The sequence below is a fragment of the Equus przewalskii genome, chromosome 13 (assembly GCF_037783145.1).
Source record: "Equus przewalskii isolate Varuska chromosome 13, EquPr2, whole genome shotgun sequence".
In the NCBI taxonomy this organism is placed as follows: Eukaryota; Metazoa; Chordata; class Mammalia; order Perissodactyla; family Equidae; genus Equus; species Equus przewalskii.
The window spans coordinates 83,451,703-83,471,219 of NC_091843.1; the positions used below are offsets into that span (position 1 = coordinate 83,451,703).

At 41.4% G+C, this 19,517-nt stretch overlaps 1 protein-coding gene across 20 annotated transcripts in view; it reads left to right on the top strand.

Moving 5' to 3' along the window:
* Positions 1-2,107: 2,107 nt before the first annotated feature.
* Positions 2,108-19,517, top strand: part of SSBP2 (single stranded DNA binding protein 2) — a 293,559-nt gene continuing 276,149 nt past the window's right edge. For 3 of the 20 annotated variants that reach the window (XM_070571473.1, XM_070571478.1, XM_070571472.1), the window contains exon 1: positions 2,745-2,907. In XM_070571473.1, coding sequence (XP_070427574.1) covers positions 2,846-2,907 — 62 coding nt within the window. In that variant the 5' untranslated portion in view covers positions 2,745-2,845. Of the gene's footprint in view, positions 2,908-3,109; positions 3,239-3,600; positions 3,784-19,517 lie in introns of those variants that run through there. The other 17 variants (XM_070571485.1, XM_070571489.1, XM_070571487.1 and 14 more) reach the window with 11 other exon arrangements.

Consider the following 19,517-nt stretch of genomic DNA (forward strand, 5'->3'; position numbering starts at 1 on the left):
GGAGCATGCACCAGCAACTGCCAGAGTTCCCTCCTTGACAGCATTCTCTAAGCAGCACCTTATAGGGAGTGTTCTATGGGTGACTGAGCCTTGAGATACTAATCATTTTCTGGGTTAAAGCCAATGGAAGTAGATAATTGAACAACAAATTACATAATGCTAACCTCGAAAGTAGAGTCTATAAACAGCGGCAGCCTTATACACATTTGAGCGTTTTGAGCAAAAGTTCCTCAGAAGAAAGGCTTACTGGCTCAGCATCACTCCTTCCAGTTCTTCAGAGTCCATGAATGTCATGTCCCCACCACCAAATCATTATAGGTCATTAGAAACAGAAAGGAGAATTTCGAGTTAGATTTGGCAAATTGCTTCTCTTGGAAATTAATCAACTCAAACCAATGTGATTTTTCTCACTTTCTTTATCCTCCCTCCTTCTATTGGCTGATTTTTGTCCTCTATTTTTTTTTTTTTTTGGCTTGAGGAAGATTACCCCCCAGCTGACATTTGTGCCAGTCTTCCTCTACTTTATATGTGGGACACCGCTGCAGTGTGGCTGGCAAATCGAGTAGGTCCTCACCCAAGATCTGAACCGCGAAACCCAGCCACTGAAGTGGAGAGCACAGAACTTTAACCACTCAGCTGGCTTTAACCACCCACGGGGCTGGGCTCAATTTTTGTCCTTTTAATAAAAATATTTTTGGGGCCGGCCTGGTGGCATAGTGGTTAAGTTTGTGCACTCTCCTTAGTTAGCCTGGGGTTCACGGCTTCAGATCCCAGGCACAGACCTACACATTGTTCATTAATCCATGTTGTGGCGGCATCCCATATACAAAGTACAGTAAGATTGGCACAGAGGTTAGTTCAGGGACAGTCTTCCTCAACAAAAAGAGGAAGATTGGCAACAGATGTTAGCTCAGGGACACTTTCTCACACACAAAAAGGTACTTTTATTTTTCTTTTATCTTTTTATCATAATTTCAGTCCTCTATTGTTTCTGTCACCTTCTTTTGCTATCATATTCTATGGCTTCTTCATTTAATTGTTTCTTTCATTCTTCTTTCCTACCTTTTTACACTTTACCTTTTCCAATTTTTTTCATTTTCCTTAACACCAGTATAGCAGGTCCTTTCTCTTCATTTTTTCCAGTTTTTGATTTATGGTTGTTTGCCAACCCCTTTTCTGATTCTGTCTCTCACTTTTAGTAACTGCCCTTCTTTAACCTTCTGTTGATGTTTTATTCCTATCACTTGCCGTCAATGCCCACACAAGCCCATTTCTTTCCATTCCATCTATTTCTCTATCTCCATATGCATTTTTATGATTCTACTACTAAAAGCTTAAAGCCATAAGTGAGGACTAGAGAGGTACCCTTCCCCATTTGAATCCTATTTCCTCTCCCCTCCCATAGCTGTTCCGAGTCTATTCATCCTTTCCTGACGTTTCTCCCTGTCCGACCCCCACCTGTACCACCTCTTCCCCTGTCTCTCCCTATTTGATGCCCAACTCTTCTTTCTAACCCCATTTGCACTGTCTGATTTTACAGCCAAGGATCTCGACAAGATAAAGGATGGAGTTCTATCCGGAACCAGGTGTTTCACAAACTTTTGCGCATTTACTGAAATGGGATTAGGGGCTTGGATCCAGAAATATTCTGGGGCAGCCTTTCAACTCTGGCACAGCTCTGCACTCCTTGGAGCGCAGCTGGGGCCTATTCTTATGGATAAGGACAAGGATGTTTCAAAGGCCTTCTATGGCCCTTTCCATTCCAGAGGTCGGGATAAGTAGGGATCACCGGCCAAGGCTGGATCCACCGGGCCAGGTGGGGATGCCTGGGGCCCTTTTCTGCGGCAGATCAGGCAGGGAAGCTGGTGCATGGGGCACCCCGGGCTCCAGCGTGGAGCGGCCGAAATAGGGGGCCACTGAGGCCCCAGGAGGCACCAGGCCATCTGTGGGAGGCAGGCTCACCTCTAAAGAGAGGAGGCAGCCCGGAGGCAGGGTGCACCCCTGGGACGCAGGGCGCGGCCCCAGGGGCCTGGCGACGCCACCCCAGCGGCGCCAAGGGCCGGAGGCGCAGTCCCTTCCCGGGAGGGAAGGCGACTCACTCCCGGTCGCTCAGCCAGAAGGTCGAGGGAACGGCGCGTGTGTCCCTCGCCAGTCAGCCCTCTGGGAGCAGGGCGGGGGCGACACCCCAGGGAGTAGGGCTGAGGGCGGCGGAGATCAGTCCCGGGTACCGGCGCGGGGTCACAGACAGGAGAGGAGCGGGAGAGGGGGCTGGCGGGGCCCCCGGGGCGGCTGGGGCCGTAGGTCTGTCTGTGTCCTCGGCGGGCGCCCCGAAGTCTGGGGCCGCCGGGACTCCAGTTCCGCCGGCTCCTGCCAGAGACTCCAGGCCGCACTTTCCCCTCCTCCCGGCGCCTTCTCTCCAGTGAGGAGCCGAGCGCGGGCGGCGCGGGGGGAGGGGCGGCGGCGGCGAGAACAGCCAGTTGTTTAAAATCCTTCTAGAGCAGTTTCTAATTCCCCCCTTGCGCCGGGGTTCGGAGGGGGGTGGGGGGAAGGAGAGCGGGAGGAGGGAGGAGAGCGGAGAGGGAAGGAGGGAGGGAACCCGGGAGGGAGGGCAGGAGGGAGGAGACTGCCGCTTAGGCTGTAGCCGCCACCGCGCGCTTCGGCAGGCCGGAGGGAGGGGGAGGCCTGTCCGTCTCGCGCGTTGCCTGGGCGAAGGGGGCGGAGCTTTGGCGTGGGGCGGCCAATAGTGGGGGTGGCTGCGTGGGTCGCCATGGGGACGGGGCTGTTCCCGGGGAGGCTGTGATGGGTTGACAGGTGCGTGACAGTGGGAGCTGCTCTCGGCACAAGCATGTACGGCAAAGGCAAGAGTAACAGCAGCGCCGTCCCGTCCGACAGCCAGGCCCGGGAGAAGTAAGTGTCTCCGCTTCTCACCCACCTCCGCCTTCACACGCGCGCACACACACGCACGCACTCGCACACTCTCGCGGAGACACAGACACACAGACACCCTCGCCCGGGGAGAGCCGGGGGTGGGCTGGCAGGGGGAGGGGTACGCGAGCTGGGGGCGTGCGGTGCGGGGAGCGGCTCCTTCCCGGGAGGGGCCCTCGCGGGGCGGGCGGCCGTGGCGGCTGCGGGCGCGAGGGAGCGCGGGTGCTGGGGGGCGGCGGCGGTGCTGCTGGCGGGGATGGAAACTTGTTTGGCTGATTGAGGCGAATAAGCCGCGGGTTCACCTCCTCTCAAAGTAACTTTCGAGCTGGGGTCCGGGGCTGCAGGGACCCGGAGAGCCGCCGGGGGTCGCGGGCGGGTGGAGGGGGCGGCTGCGTGGACGAGGGCGCGCGGGGGGAAGGTGGGTGCTCGGAGCGGCGCGCTGGGGTCGGGCGGGCGGCTCGCGGGGCGCCGCGGCGGGGGCTCGGGGCCGGGAGCGCCGGGCGAGGCGAGGGCGGCGGTGCCCGGCGCGCGGCGGGCGGAAGCCGGGCGCGGAGCGGCCGAGCGGGGCCCCACGGGGCGCGGAGGGCGTGTGCGGGCGTGGGCCGGGGGCGTCCGGGCTCGGCGGCGGGCGGGGGCCCGCGGGGCCGTGGCCCCGTCGCCGGGCGGAGCGGGGCCGGGCCGGGGGACGCCGGGGGCGCGGCCGAAGTTTGGGAGTCAGTGAAGGAGCGAGTTCCCGGGGAGGAAAAGTGCCGGCGAGGAGGGAGCCGCCGGGGCCGCTGGCGTCGCTGCCTCTCGGCGGACCAACTCCGCGCCGGCGGCGGCCGCGAACTTTTTTTGGAGACTTGCCGCCTCCCGAAGGTCGGGGGCCCGGCGGCCGCGGCGGCGGGCTGGGCGGGGCCCGCGGGCGGGGGTCGGGGGGCGCGGCGCGGCCGGCCGGGGAGGGCTGTCCGCGGCGGGGAGGGGCAGGGGTCCGGCGCGGCGTCTGCGGGCGGGGAGCCGCGTGGCGCCGGGGGGAGTGGTTGGGTCGGGGTTGTGGGGAGATACAGGTGTTAACTTCGGTGGGCGCCCAGAGGAGGCTGGCGAGGAGAGAGCCCCTCCCGGCCCGGGATGCCGCCGTCACGGCACACTGCGAAGCAGGGCTGTTTGCTGCTATTCTTACGTACTTGTAACGGTGCTTTGGTTGTTACTAAAAATGAGAGCGAATAGTCACTGTGACCACTGAGGAAGAACCCCTTTTTTCCGTGCAGCAGATCAGTGATTCCCAGTAACCACCTCCGCGCCGCGGGCGAGGCTCATCCTTGTCGGTGAACGCACTCTGCCTGGCCGAGGGGGTTCAGCTTGGGGAAAAGTCTGAGAGCATCTCTCAAAAGCTACTTGGTTACCTTGCGCACGGAAATAGCTCCGTAAATAAAAACCCAGTGCGCGGACGACCGAGTTTCCCTCGTTGCTTTAGGCAGTTAGGAGTCTTCTCCTGAAAGTTTCTTGTGCCCCAGGGATGGCAACATCTCCTAATCTTTGTGTTGGCAGCAACACACACAACTCCCATAGGATTTAGGGGTGGCAGGCCTTGATGTAGCAAAACAAAAAAAAATTAACTGAGAGATGCTGTTTGTTTTTTTCCAGAGGTATTTTCTGAGGAGCTACATTTAAGGATCTTGTTGCTGTGACAAGGAATATGTATATAAAAAGATCGAAGTTTAGAAATAACAGCCTCACTTGTGTGCATTCATCATATATGTGATAAAATAAAAACATTTAAAGGAGGCTGTTTTAATGATTACAGAGTATTTGGATTTCATGCTATTGGGAGTTGAAGAATTGAAGTGTATTGAGGCAGAATCTTATTTATTTTGGGGTGCTTGAATTTGAGAATCCAAATAATTTTGGATTTTAATTGGATTCGTAGGACTGGCTGAGTCTAATCTGTATCCTGATAACTTTATAATTTTTTTTTTTTGTATCTGAGATAATGAGGAAGTTGGACCTGGTGTGTCTGTGGTCCTTGCTAGCTCTCATTCTGTGATTCTGTCATGAAAACAAATAATTGCCACTTTTGCTGTCACATTTACGGCACTGAACAGCTAAGGAACATCTACTCTTGTAAGCAGAGTGGTGAGGGTTCTGCTAGATGGTGCTATTTGATTTAAATAAATTTCTTCCATTCATTGTAATTGGCAGCAGGAATCCTGGACTGGCTTGGCTTATGAACTAAATATAGGTGAAGAGGCCACTTCTGGAGAATTGACAGTGACTGTCCTGGGTTAATTGTTGTTGCATTAATTTTTAGGTGAATGTTTGAATCTGAGAAAAACTCTGAGATTCTATTTTATAGAATAACCTTGGTTTCATTTTGGTGGGAGGGTTGTTCTCATGGCTCAGTTTTCCCCTTTATGTTTACCTGGGACTATAATGGCAGTATTCTACAACAGTCTGCTAACTTCTCAAGATAGGAATCTTAAAGTTATCTTTAAAATGGATGTCATCAGATTAAAAAAAAAATTTAAGGTGGCAGATTTTAAAAAGTATCTGAGCAAACAAGAATGCTCTTTTAGTAAGCAAATTATAGTTGTTCTGATCTTAAAAATCTTGGGAATAATTTATTTGTCAGTAATAAATGTGTATTTATTTTACTGTAATAAAAATGTTCTTAAAAGTGTCATTATTATGAATAATGGCATGCGTGTAAAATAAAAATATGTATTGGTTTATGATCTATCAAGAAATGTGTTTTCTAATTTGAGTTCATAGTGGATAGCTGATAAATGCTTACTATATTATTATATTTTTGCTTTCTCTTTTGTTAAAAAGTCACAATATGGAATACTTGAAATTAATTTGTAGGTTTTACACTTTCTATAATTTCAGTATACAGTTCTGAACATAAAAATAGTCAGGTTAATTATTTTGTTGTTTCAAAAACCAGACAGATCAAGTCTATACAAAGGTTTGGATTAGGTTTAATTACAGAGAGAGTGATTGAAAACCCTTGGAGGGGGGTGGGATGTTTGTGCAAAACTTTAAATTCTGATCCTGTTAGGTCATTTCCCCCTTTAGCAGCCTTTCTTTGTAACACTAATCACAATGGTAATTTAGTAACTATGTAATTGATTGTTTAATGTTTAGTTTCCTCTAAAATGTAAGTTTCTTGAGGGCAAGGGATAATACTTCTGATTTCTTCTCTGAGGTATCCTTGACATTAAGGACAGTATGTCAAAAGCACCAAATAAATACTTGTTGAATAAATGAAGATGTTAGACTCAAAGGAATTTTTTCAATGTGAAAAAATTTTTTTCAGTGACCTTTAAAATAGGGACTTTGAAAGTTTTGAGTTTCACATTCTCTAGCTTAGTTGTATTTCAAAAACAGCCAATAACGACACAACAGTAATTATTATTTGTTTGTCCTTCTATGTACTGGTCACCGTATTTTCTCTAGTTCTCCCAACAATTCTGCAGGATAGTGATTTTTTTCTCCACTAAAGAAATAAAATTGGGGCCGGCCCCGTGGCTGAGTGGTTAAGTTCCCAAGTTCCCCTTCAGCGGCCCAGGGTTTCAAAGGTTCGGATGCTGGGCAACGACATGGCATTGCTCATCAAACCATGCTGAGGCAGTGTCCCACATAGCACAACCAGAGGCACTCACAACTAGAATCTACAATTATGAACTGGGGGGCTTTGGGGAGATGAAGAAGAAGAAAAAAATAAAACTACAGCTCTGATTAGTTAAGTAACTCGCCCAGGTGATACACTGCTAGCTGGGTTTCTGACAAAGATTTCTCTAACTTTAGAACCTGTGGTTGAAGCTGAAAAATACATTTTCCAGTATACCAGATTTTCTTCCTGATCAAGGGTAGGACGCTACAGATTTAGGGAACAGCATTACGTAATCAGATATAACAGACTAAAGATTTGATCAGATACGCAGCCTTACCCACTGTATATCCTGATGCTCACACCCTCCATTTTGACAGACTGCAGACGTGTGTGTGTGTGTGTTGTGAAGGCATAGAAATTATAGGAGTGAAAATTGGGAGCCTAAAATAATGAAGAATCCTTGTTTCTTCATATTTTTTCTTCCAGGAATTTTGTTTTATCACCTGCATTTTAAAGTTAGACATTGTAGTTGTGAGCAATCCCTGTATGAAATTGCTGAGCTTTAAGCCACACTCTATGCCACAGAAAGAATAACTAGCATCTGCAATAGATAAGTGGTGATACTACTTTTTTATTAAACTCTTTGATCCTTTAAAATTACATAATAGCACAGAAAGATGAATCTGCTGTGAAGCAAAGTTGAACATAAGATACGCATACTAGACAGTGACATTATGTGAAGTAAACTTGGCAGAAACAACAGAAATCAAACTGCATGTAACCTAGGGCTCTAAGAAGTAACTTTAGTTTTTAAATTATGAATCTTTTAATAGAATATACCAAGAAACAGGGACCATATGCTCATTTTTAAGTGGTTAAAGTCTAATGAACATTTAAACACTATATGAAAGAGAGTTTATAGGCATTAGTATCTGCCAGCATCACCTTAATTTCCCTTTCTTTTTATTGTGACCCCCCCCTTAAAAATTATAAATTTTCCTTCTTCTGTCCTTCCTTCCTGAAGGAAATAGAGTTAAGGCAAGTGAATACAAATCTCTTCAGAAACTTGATTGCCTAGTAGTTAATGCAGTTAATGCCATTTAAGATTTCTAAAACTAGTGAAGGGATACCTTTATGGGAATGAAATTTTCTGTAAGATATTAAGTTGACACTCCCGGTCCCAGACTCAGGATGGAAACGTGTATCTAATATGTCATCTTAGCTTTGAGAGTTTTTCTTTTGATTGATCTCTCATATTTTAGAAAAAGTACCCCAAAAATGATTTTTTTGAATGTACACACATAAAGAAAAAATGTATGTGTTTACCCAGAGATTTATTCTGACTCTCAGAAATAGTATTAATATTGCAATGTATTTTTTTAGAGCTATGAAGGAAAAAAACGAAAGGTTTGTTTCCACACTTTAGAGCCAGTTTGCCATATAAAACTGATTCGTGATGAAAAAAGTTACTAAATTTTAGTTGTTGTGCCGTAGTGGACCAAATGTGTCTTACATCATCAATTACTACTAGAAAGCAGAGTTATTTTGTTTTAAAATTAAAAGATACTGTGGGCAGGGATTGCAATGCCTAGATTGCAGTTTATTAAAATTTCACCCCAATAGTTTAGAGTTAGAAGTAAAATTTGGGGAAAAAACATTTTGAATTTAGAATCTTCTTCCTTCCATAGAGATCACAACTGTTACATTAATGGTGGGACATAGGATTGAGGATTAATGTACTGGATTTAAAAGACGTGATACTACTTCTGGGAATATATAATTAAAAAAAATATTGCAGATAATTATAATTTTATTTTGAAATCCATGGGAATATTCTCTACTATTTTGTGTACATTATTGCTTTGACACTGGTATGGGAATGAAATATTTGCCTGCTCGTATTGTTGGTTAGTAATATGTAAGCCTCTGTAAATATGCTAAAATATTAATTTTATTAATAACTTATTGGTTCCCAAAGCAATAGAATAAGATATATTTGTTAATATCTGAAGAGAGTTTGGAATAAAAAATAAGTGATTATATTTAGATTTTAAACTTATCAGATTTTGTGTACGTTTTACATATGTAACGTCTATTCATATAAGGTATTGTTAAAATATGTATATAACTTAACATGAGTAGGACTATGAGAGTTATTTGACTGTTATGCCAAAACCCCATGTATGCTACAAAAAGTCATCTGAAGGATGGTCCACCAAGATTTATGTTCCTCTGTGTTTTCGGTAATGTTAAAGAAGTAGTGGAAGCTCCTCTTACCTTTCCCAAACTGTCTATCTTATTCACTGTGTGAGGACGTTGAAAAACAGGTAGAAAAATGGTCTACGTAGGGAGGAATAGAGTTTTTCCAGGTAACTTTTAATAGCCCTGCAGGCTGTGCAAATTTATGGTTGGTCATAATGGGTAATTGGTAATTTTTGTTAGAGTAGGTTAATATTTAAAGATTTTTGAGCAGTGAAGCTAATAATGTTTTTGTAATATCAACAGGATCAAAAATTTATCTGGACTCAGCCTGGACAGTTCCAATGCAATGAAGGAATTAATATTCATTCTTTGTTCATCTTTAAAAGAGAAACTTCAGTTGTTGTCACTTCTTTAGTAATGACAAAACTACTCTCCTATTTTACTTTAAGAATTTTGATTATTCTATTTCATGTAGAACCCTAAACAGCTTTCTAACAGTAATGAGCCATTATAACATTTTAAATCACAATTCAGCTGGACTGAGTTTGAATCAATGACCTAGCAATCTCCTACTTTTGATCTGTATTAATTTTGCTTCGTGGCATATCAGACAAGTAGTTCAGCACAGAAAAAATTGTGGAGACTGAAGTATAACACTTTATTCTCTTTTCCTATTTTTCAAGAATGTTTTTGTAATTGTAGCTATAATATAGTTTTAATTACTAATATAGGTTTAATTTTTAATTAGTAAATCTAAGTCATTAAAATACTCATGAAATATTTGTGAAGGTAAGAATAGTAGATGAAAATTTATACGTGGGTCTGTCCATGTAAGTTAGGAGAGGAGTTGGTGCCAAAAACAGGCTTTCGCCTGAAGTTGATGTGGTTATTTTTCTTTAGTGATCTGATATTTGCCTTGATTCTCCTTTTATTTACCTACTTCAAACTTGAGAAAGAACCAAAAGCTACTTTATTTTTGGAAGAATGCTAGGAAAATGAATTATTCTATTAAAAATGATATTATTTAAACAGGATTAAAACAAATGTTTTCTGTAGCATAACAAAGTCCTAAATACTACCTAAAGAGTTTGTGGAGTTTTGTCATAAAAGTTATTGTTTAATGGAGCAATAACAGCAATGCTATCATTTGAGTATTTTGTTTATGTTTGGCACTTTACTTGCGTTGTCTCACTTAATCTCCTCAAGAATGCACTAGTCTGTAGGAACTATTTTCTGTTAATGTTAAGAAGAAACAGAGGCTTGAGAGTTTATCATGCTTTTGGCTGCAGGTGTCAAAACAGGAGGTAGAAAATGGCTTAATTGATCAGGGTTTAAAAATGAATCTCACGTAACAGGATGCCTGGAGGAGGTAGTTTCAGAGTTGATTCAGGGAATCAAGAACATCAGGATTCAGGACCAGCTTCTCTGCTATCCTCATGGTTTCCCTCTCTTGAATGCAGTGTCCCTGCATCAGGTTCCCAGTATCATTTCTTCATACAACCAAGGATAAAGGCAGGAAGAAGGGTATGGTTTTTCCTTCTTCGTGTCTCATTAATCAGAGAGGAAAACCTCTTCTTGAAGTTGCTTAGCAGATATCTTCTTATGCCTTATTGAAGAGAACTGTAAAATGCCCTCCCCTAAACCAATTACTGACGAAGGTAATGGGATTACCATAATTGGCTTAAATCAGTCATCTTCATCCTCTGGGCTGGAAACATGCTCCCTAGTACCTGAACTACCTAAACAGAACTGGGAGTCTTTGGCAAGGAAGATGTATCTTGAGAATTTGGAGAGAATAAAGTGAGTTCCTGCTCTCATGGAACCTCCTTTCAAGTTTGAAGGAGAAACATATAGTAATACACAGATAAATGTAGTAGGCAGTACCAGATAGTCGTAAGTGCTGGGAAAGTAGTACAGTAGGCTGATGTAATAGAGATTTGATTAAATGGGATGCTACATTAGATCGTGGTCAAGGGAAAGTTCTTGGAGAAGGAGACATTTCAGCAGAAACCTGAGTAGTATTGAAAGAATCAGTCCTGAGAAGATTTGGGGTTAGAGTGTTTCAGGCAGGGCTGAACTACCATTGAGGAGCCTCTCAGCATCAGCATAATTGCTCAGGGATATGTAAAATATGAGCCAAATTTGGGATGAGAAGCTGTGCTAGGAATTCCTGGAGCCTGGTTTTGGTTTTTATTGAGGAATTGGGTGGTGGGTCTAGTTCATCTGGGTTTTCCTAGGTAATAAGGTTGACAATCTCTTATCTCCCAAACCTCAGGGAAGCAGTTGTTCTTAATGAGGACAGTGCAGCATTTGGCCTTTATAATAATGTTGATGATAGAAATAGCTAAGATTTATTGAACGCTTAAAGCCTATTGAGTTGACAATGGATGGTACAACTAGTGTATTTATTTCTCATAAGTTTCCCAAATTGGCTTAGACCTCCTACTCTGCTCTCATAGCAACCTCGGCTTTTCCTTTTACACGTCTGTCATAAATTAGTGAATTATTTGTGTGGTGTTGTGTTTAATGTTTCATCTCTTGGTTAGAGTGGAAGCTCCCTGAGAACAGGAAACATGGTGTTGTCTTCACTAATGTATTCCCACTGCTTAGCACAGTGCTTGAAATTCTGATTAGATATTTGTGGAATAAATGAATTAAGGATGTAACCGATTATAGATATATCACAACAGGATTATCACTGTATCTAGCTCATTTTCTCCCCAATATTTCTAATATTTGGTACCAGGATTAATATGTAATTTCTAAAGAAGAGTTTTCTATAATATAGGCATTTATTAGTCTTTCTGTGAAATTCAGGACTACAGGAGATTACCTAGTTGCATAACTATGAAGTATGTGTATATTTTTAATAGGAATTTTTGATAGAATAATTTCCTTTTGTTTCAACAAATTTAGAATAAATGGGATTATACTTTATAGTTTAAAGGTATTCTAACATGCTTTATTTTATTTAAATCTCACAATTTTGTGAGATAGGTGATAATTCCCATTGACTATTGAGATTTATAAATGGAAATTGACTTACCCTGCTGGGGTAATACAGATAATATATGGCAGAGCTGAGCCATATTTAATTTTTTGGTTCCAAGGTCTGTGTTCCTTTCCTTATACTACAGCTGCCTCTTTTAAAATGAGAGATTCATATATATTTTAAGAAGGCTTAGGTATGGATTTGATTCAACAGAGAATCATGGTTTAGATGATAGTTCAAAGTTTGTGTCAGTACTTTGATTAAATGAAAAATATTGTTATACCGTGAGTTAAATGCAATCCTATATAATTACTTAATGGTAAAAGTGCTACATCATAAGTAAAATCTCATTTTTGTTTGAAATCCTTATGCTTTTGTTGTGTGAGTTGATTGGTTTGGGATTTAGGGTAGTTTGGGTTTCTAATTTGTGAAGGCTTAGGCTAATTTTGATCAATGAACTCTTCTGATTCCTTTGCCAGTTAGCTTCCATTTGGAGGGTTAGGGTAGTGGGAGGGGAAGGAAAGGAGTTTTCCTTTTGTCTGTCTCCAGTGAGGGAGGGAAAGTCTTTTGATATGGATTATTGATAGAATATTCTTTTCTTCTTCTTGTTTTTATGGTGATAAAATACATGTAACATAAAATTTACCATTTTAGCCATTTTTAGGTATACATTTCAGTGGTATTAAGTATATTCCCATTGTTGTGCAACCATCACCACCATCCGTCTAGAACTTTTTCATCTTCCCAAACTGGAACTCTGTGCCCATTAAGTAATAACTCCTCATTTCCCCTTCCTCTCAGCCCCTGGCAACCACATTTCTATTTTCTGTCACAATGAATTTGATTATTATATGTATGTTGTATAATAGAGTCATACAGTATTTGTTTTTTTGTGTCCACTGCTTTTCTTGGTTGATCCCTCCAGCAACTTGATAAGGTAGATATAATCCCCATTTTAAACATGAGGAAACTGATTCTCAGAGAGGTTGTATACCTTGTCCAAGGCCGTGGAATAAGTTGCCTAATCTGGATTCAGACTCAGATTTCTGACTCCACTGCCCATTTTAACCATTTAACCTCTTTGTTTCATTGCTTAATATGGGAAAAAAAAATAATGGGAGTTGTGAGGGTGGGGAGTGGGATGGGAATGCTTAGATAGTTCTTTTCACGTGTATCCGCCATTTTGAGTTGGGGTGGGAGGCAGTAGGGAAGAGGGAGGGTAAGGAGAGCATTTTACAGCTGCTAAAACAGTGGGCAGAATTATAGCTACCGAAAGTGCTCCACAAATGGCTCTGAATTCTTTAGCTGCTATCTGAGATTTAACAACGTGGATGTAATGCTTGTCAGAGGAAGATGACATTTAGGAGCTCAGGTTATAATTTCAGGTAGAGCTGTTTCTCCATTCTTCTTTCTGTATCTAGAAGCAAAGTCATCTGGCATAAGTTACTTTATTTGGTAAATTTTAGAGTCAGAAATGAATAGAAACAGAATAAGTAATATCTAGGAAAAAACCTTTCTCCTCTAATTATGAATCTCCTCTACATGTTGTTTCTTCCAGCCAGCATATGGCCTGTTGATTTTTTTGTTTGTTTTTGGACTAGGGCATCTGGAAAGTTCCATGTGGTCCAGGAGCAATAGTACAACCATACTGAATCTATTACATAGTTATTTCTGTAGTACTGACTATTATGAAAAATAGAAACAATTCTTTCGTTTCATTTTTTTCACAGCATCATGTGTTATTTGTCATTTATAATTAGATTAAAATTATGTGATGATTACACTTTATCAGAGCATTTAAGCAATAGCAATTATTAGGAAGCTCTTAAAGGTGTTTCAGTAAGCAATTTTTTTTTTTTTTACCCTGAATTAAACTGAGAGACTGATACTGTTATTCTTTCATTTAGAAATATTGTAATGGAAAAACTTAGGTGACGTTTCTTACCATAAAATATTTTACACATGCATATACATATATGTATGTGTGTATATATTGGGAATAGTTTTCAGGTGGGAATTCATCTTGGAAAATGACTTACTAATTCATTTTGAATTCAAATTGGTACTGGGTCAATTATGCAAGTGATTTGGACTTATGCATTCAGGGCCCGAAAGATTGAGGTGTAGGCAGACTTTTACTAAAACATTAAAGGCTTTTGATGCTTTTTTGTAAGATGGGCATATCATTAATGAGAGAGCTCATGAGTTCTGGCAAAAGCACTGGTGAAAATGCTCCTAGCTGACAAAATGTTTCTGTGTTTGTGTTAGTCAGATCCCCAGCAGGACAGCTCCGTTAAAAGGATAATTGAAGAGAGTTTGATGAAGGTATGTGCAGGATTAGAACCAACAAGGGATGGAGGAACACCCAGGAATTAGCAACAAAGGAGCTTTACCCCCTCAGATCTGAAGGGGAAAAGGGAGATAGCAGCTACTGGAATCTGGTGACGGAGCGCTGTGGTCATTGCAGCAAGGTCACCCCCCTGGAGCTGTGTTTTTATGAAGAACAACACACCCACCGTCAAACCCACTGTGGACAGAAGCTGGAGGCCTGGCAGGGAGGGAGTCGCCTTTCTTCTCCTGCCTTCTGATCCACTGATGCCTCCTTTCTGTAGAACACAACTGGAAGCCAGAGGCCAAGGGTGCTGACCTGATATACTCTGTAGAGATGAGCCTCCCAGGTCCCAGCAGAGCACACAGGGTCGAGAGTGGGTCTGGCAGGGCCAACGGAGAATATCCAGGACAGTGTTCAAATTTTAATTTTTTAAAAATTTGAAACAAGTCTTATGGTTCTTTGTATAGAATGGCCTGAGAAAATAGAGCTTTTTAAAAAGTTGAGTTTTGTCAAAATAACATTTAAAATTAGTTTTTAAAACCCATGTAACTTTATTATGATATTATAAATTTGTATACGTTTTATGAGGCGGGGATAATATTCCTTCTGCTTTCTGTTTCCCCGTTCCTTTATTCATTTAAGAAATATTAACTGTCAGCCTCTTTTGGGCCAGCTTGAGTCAGATCTAAATAACACAGCTGTGTCTGCCCCCCAGGAGCTCACTATCCAGAGGGGGCTCACTCTTGGTGATGACCACAGTGGGTAACAAGCACTATAGCGGGTGTGCAGAAGGTGCTATGGGAGTTCTGAGAAAGGGCATTGCATCTAGCCTAGGGCTATGATAGCCTCAGGAGATATTTCTAAGAGGATATTTATTAAATGAGAAGTAAGCATTAGCCACATGGTGGGGGGCAGGGGGCAAGTAAAGAGTATTCTGGGGAGAGAGAGAAACATGCAGAAACATGGAGGCATTAAAGAGTATGGTATGTTTGGTGAACTGCAAGAAAGTTGGTGTCACTGGGTGTGCTGTAGGGAAAAGTCTGGTAAATTAAACAGGAACTGTTTCAAGAATGACCTTAAATAACAGCTTGACCTGGAAGATAAGCAATTTTAAGCAGAAAAGTGACATCATCTGAGGCACGTTTTAGAAGAACCATTCTGGAAGTAATATGGAGGATGGGGTAATGGGAGAGATGGATATGTTAGGGAGCTGTTGTATTGGGTAAGCTACTGTAATAGTGCATCCTTTTTCTATACTACTGGCAGCCCAGGGGGTGTCTTGGGATGTAGAATACGTAGGACTTGGTGGTCAAATGTGCACAGTTAGGATTTTTAAGATGACTGTAATCCTGGGTAAAAGTTTCAGTCATAGACTTCTTGGTACTACAGGAAGAAGAACAGATCGGTGTAAGGAGGAAGATGATGAGTTCAGTTTGAGATGCCATTCAGATCTAGAGATGGAGCACTTTGGGAGGAAACCGGATGTGTGATTCTTGAGCGGGGGATGGTGGTATCTGGGCTGGAGATACAGAATTGAGAAAGGATGGGGAAAGAGAAGTCACATTGTAAGCATAAAGCACCTGTGTTTCAGGCATTATGCCAGGCAGCTTATTTATATTTTATTTTATTCTTTACGGTGCTATGAAGTAGGTGTTATCATCTCCATTTTAAATGATGAGGAAACTAAGTCTTTAATAATAGGATAAGTAATTTAGCCAAGTTGCACATGTCAGACCTGGAATTTGAACTCAGGTTTAGCTCATTCTTTCTCTCTTTTTAAAAAATAACTTTATTGAAGTATGACATTCGTTCAGACAAGTGTACATAAGTGTATAGCTTGATGAATTTTCACTAACTGAACACACCAGTGTGACCAAGCACCTATATCAAGAAAAAGAACATTACCAGAACTCCAGAAGCTTCACACATACCATGCTGCCATCCCTGGGCTTTTAACAGCATAGTCTAGTTTTTCCTGTTATGTCCCTTATAATGGCCTATTTTTCTTTGCTTGCATATCATTTGAAGCCGTGAGATGGGAACGAAGTCGTTCTTTGTGGGACTGTCCGGGGAGAAAGTGTGAGGAGATCAAAGATGGAACCTTGGGGAGTATTTAAGGGACAGATGGAAGAAGAGTTTGAGATTGAGACTGAAAAGGAACGCTAGAGAGATGTGAGGGAAACTCAGAAGGGATTGGCATCGCAGAAGTCAAGGAAGGGGACTTTTGAGGATGGAGACGTAAGTTACTATGCCAGGTATAGCAGAAGGAATGGAGAGATTGTCTGTGACCTCAGGGAGAACAGTGTCAGTGGAGGGAACCCAAGCTAATGTGCAGTGTTTTGAGGAGCTGGATGTAAGGCAAGGCAGTCGAGACATTGGATGTGGACAGCCTCCCCCTGGGAAAGGAAGCACAGAGAGAAGACTGACCCGCAGAGGGTGTAGGTTTTTTACCTGGGTAATTTTGCATGGCGGGGTGTTAGTTGGGGAACACTGTTTGGTTTTATTGTCTTGTAAAGAGGTTTTGTCAATTGGTTTGAACCACTTTTTTCTTAAAGGATGACACTACTGGGGTGCTCTAGGTGACATGGCAGGGAAAGAAGACAGTAGGTAAAGTGGTTTTAGCTTTAGTAGATGGGCTTAGAACGTGGCTATGAGTATGTGAATTTTTAAAAATGATTTTTAGGATAAGGTGAGACACTTTGGTGGGGTTATATTGCTAGTTTTTGTCAAAAGATTTTTAAAAGCTTTTTTGAATCTTTGGAGATAAGAATAAAGGGAATATTTTCAAGTGACAACTGAGAAATGACCGTGAAAGAGTTAAAAATACTTGAATTAATAGCTGTCTGCCGTGGCTGCCAGTCATTAGGCTATTAGCCTTTAAAGCAAGAGTTTGATGGGAAAGAATTTTTTAAAATCTTTCCTGGTTAGCATACTTGACCTCATCCCTGTAGAGTGTCTAAATTTCCTTCCTGCTTTTTAAATTGGTAGAGGGGACAAATGAGAGGACTTGAGTAATACTCTTTACATCGCACAATAGTACTCTTTAAAATCCTTTTTATTATTTAAGTAATAAATATTCAAAGTAAAAAATATAAAAATACAGATAAGGGAAATGAAGAAAATAAAAATAACCATGTAACTTCGTGATTTTTTTCCAAATCCATACATGCATGGAAAAATTTTGATATTATCTAATAAGAAAAATATGAAAGCCACTTGACTAAAAAGTACCCTTTTAAGTAAGAGGAAGAAAAGTAACCAAAGATAACATTTGTGAGCATTTATCATTTTCCAAGTTCCTAGTAAGTCTTTCTCTCAAAAACAAAAGTTAAAGAAAAAACTTAAAATCATTTACTTAATTCACTCATGAAATACTTATTCAAGGCTCGGCTCCCTCCCTGCCAGGCACTCTATGAGGTGGTGGGGATATAACAGTGGGCAGGGTAGTGGGCAGGGTGAACCCTGCTGGAGAGGTACCGGGCTTGGGCACAGGGAACAGTCTGTGCTTGGGAGAAGTCTAGAAGTGAGAGAGAAACAGAAAGTTCAGTGCTTAAGGGAGGGATGATTTTGGAAAGATAGTAGAGGCTACAGAGATAAGCAAAGACTGGTTTCTGAAAGCCAGGCTAAGAATTCCGAATTCATCCTGAGGCCACTTGGGTTCCCTATAAGGTTTTTAAGCAGGGAAGTGACTTGATCAGAGGTTACTTCTACCATCGTGAAAACAGGAAACAAGTCGTCTGAGATGTTAAAAAATGTCCATTCCATTTTACCCAGATCAAATAAAGCACAGATGGATTGATAAATATGCTGTGTTATTTGTTATAACAGGATAAGCTTAACCTCAGAGGAAAGCAAATGGACATATAGAAATGACATAATTTATGGTTTATTATTGATGTTCTATTTTTATGTAGTATTTTCTGATAAAAATTTCTAACATTTTTGCCCAGTCAATAGGAAAGTTTACAAAATGTGTTGTGAATTACATTGTTTGTAACAGACAAATTCTGTATTAATTTTTTAGTTATTTAAAAGATATTTGAGTTTAAAAATTTTGAAGTATAAGTTAGAATAAGTTCTATGTAACATATCATTAATAGCATATTTGCCTTTTACATAAATCTCATGACTTTTACTACAGCTTTGAAATGTAACTGACAGGATTAGGGTTGTTATTTATTTTTTGTTATATAGTTATAAAAGATATAATAAATTAAGTTTTGTCAGTATATATTTAATATGATTTGCAACATCCAGCATGAGATGAATTAACTAAAGTTTACAACCATTGCTGTTCTAAGCAAAATTCTTAAGTACTTTCATTTGATCACTAACTTAGCATGCTTATGTCCATTTAAAATCAACAGTGAGGAGCATGTGCAGGTCAATTTGATTTTTCTCTTGGGAACTTGAATAAAGTGGCATTTATTTGAAAAATTTTCCAATAAGAGCAGTGGTCTTGATATCAATTGTAAAATAACCAGTTATTGGAGAGGCAGTGATGGTACTGGCTTACGAGTGTACCATACCATCTTTAAATGTTTTTCTTATAAATAGAGAAAGCTCTTTCTGCCTAACAAATTCTTGAGGCTTTATAAGTTCATTTTCCTTTGCTGGTTGGTTGTCTACATGGTGTGTGCTGAGAATTTGTTTATGTTATGGATGTACTTCTCTTGATCTCTTTTGCTTGTCCTCTTGGCAAGGCTAGCAACTTTGAAATGTATAAGAATTGTGTATGTGTTACAGTAGGCTGCTGTCATTTAGAGTAAAGTTGAGGGAGGGAAATATTTGCATCAAACTGCAAACGAAAACCACGATGAAAAATATTTTAGGTTTACCAGCCCTTTAAAGTGTTAAAGATTGCTTAGAGATACTTTATATTGTCTATTTTATCACACTTTTTCTTAGTTATTGTTCATATGGAAGTAATACAAATTAAACAATGACCTTTCTATCTACATATTTAAGAAGTTATAAAAGGCAAAGAAACAGGTACAGGTTGGTGTTACTTTTCCATCTTTTATTTATTTATTTTTTTAAGATTGGCCCTGAGCTAACATCTATTGCCAATCTTTTTTTTTGTTTTCCTTCTTCTTCTCCCCAAAGCTCCCCAGTACATAGTTGTATATTCTAACTGTAGGTCCTTCCAGTTCTGCTATGTGGGGCGCTGCCTCAGCATGGCTTGATGAGTGGTGCTAGATCCACACCCAGGATCTGAACTGGCGAAACCCTGGGCTGATGAAGCGGAGTGAGCAAACTTAACCACTTGGCCATGGGCCGGCCCCGAAGTAGCTTTAACTCAAATAAAATAAAGGGTCTTAAGTCTTCATTCTACTCAGAAAATGTCATCCTTTCGTCCATTTACTTTAAATGAATAAGTATTTATGATACAATGTACACATTTCTGATTGTCTCTGTAGTTACATTTGATTTTTTTCCGGTAATTGCAAGATGATATTTTTTTTTATTGCAGT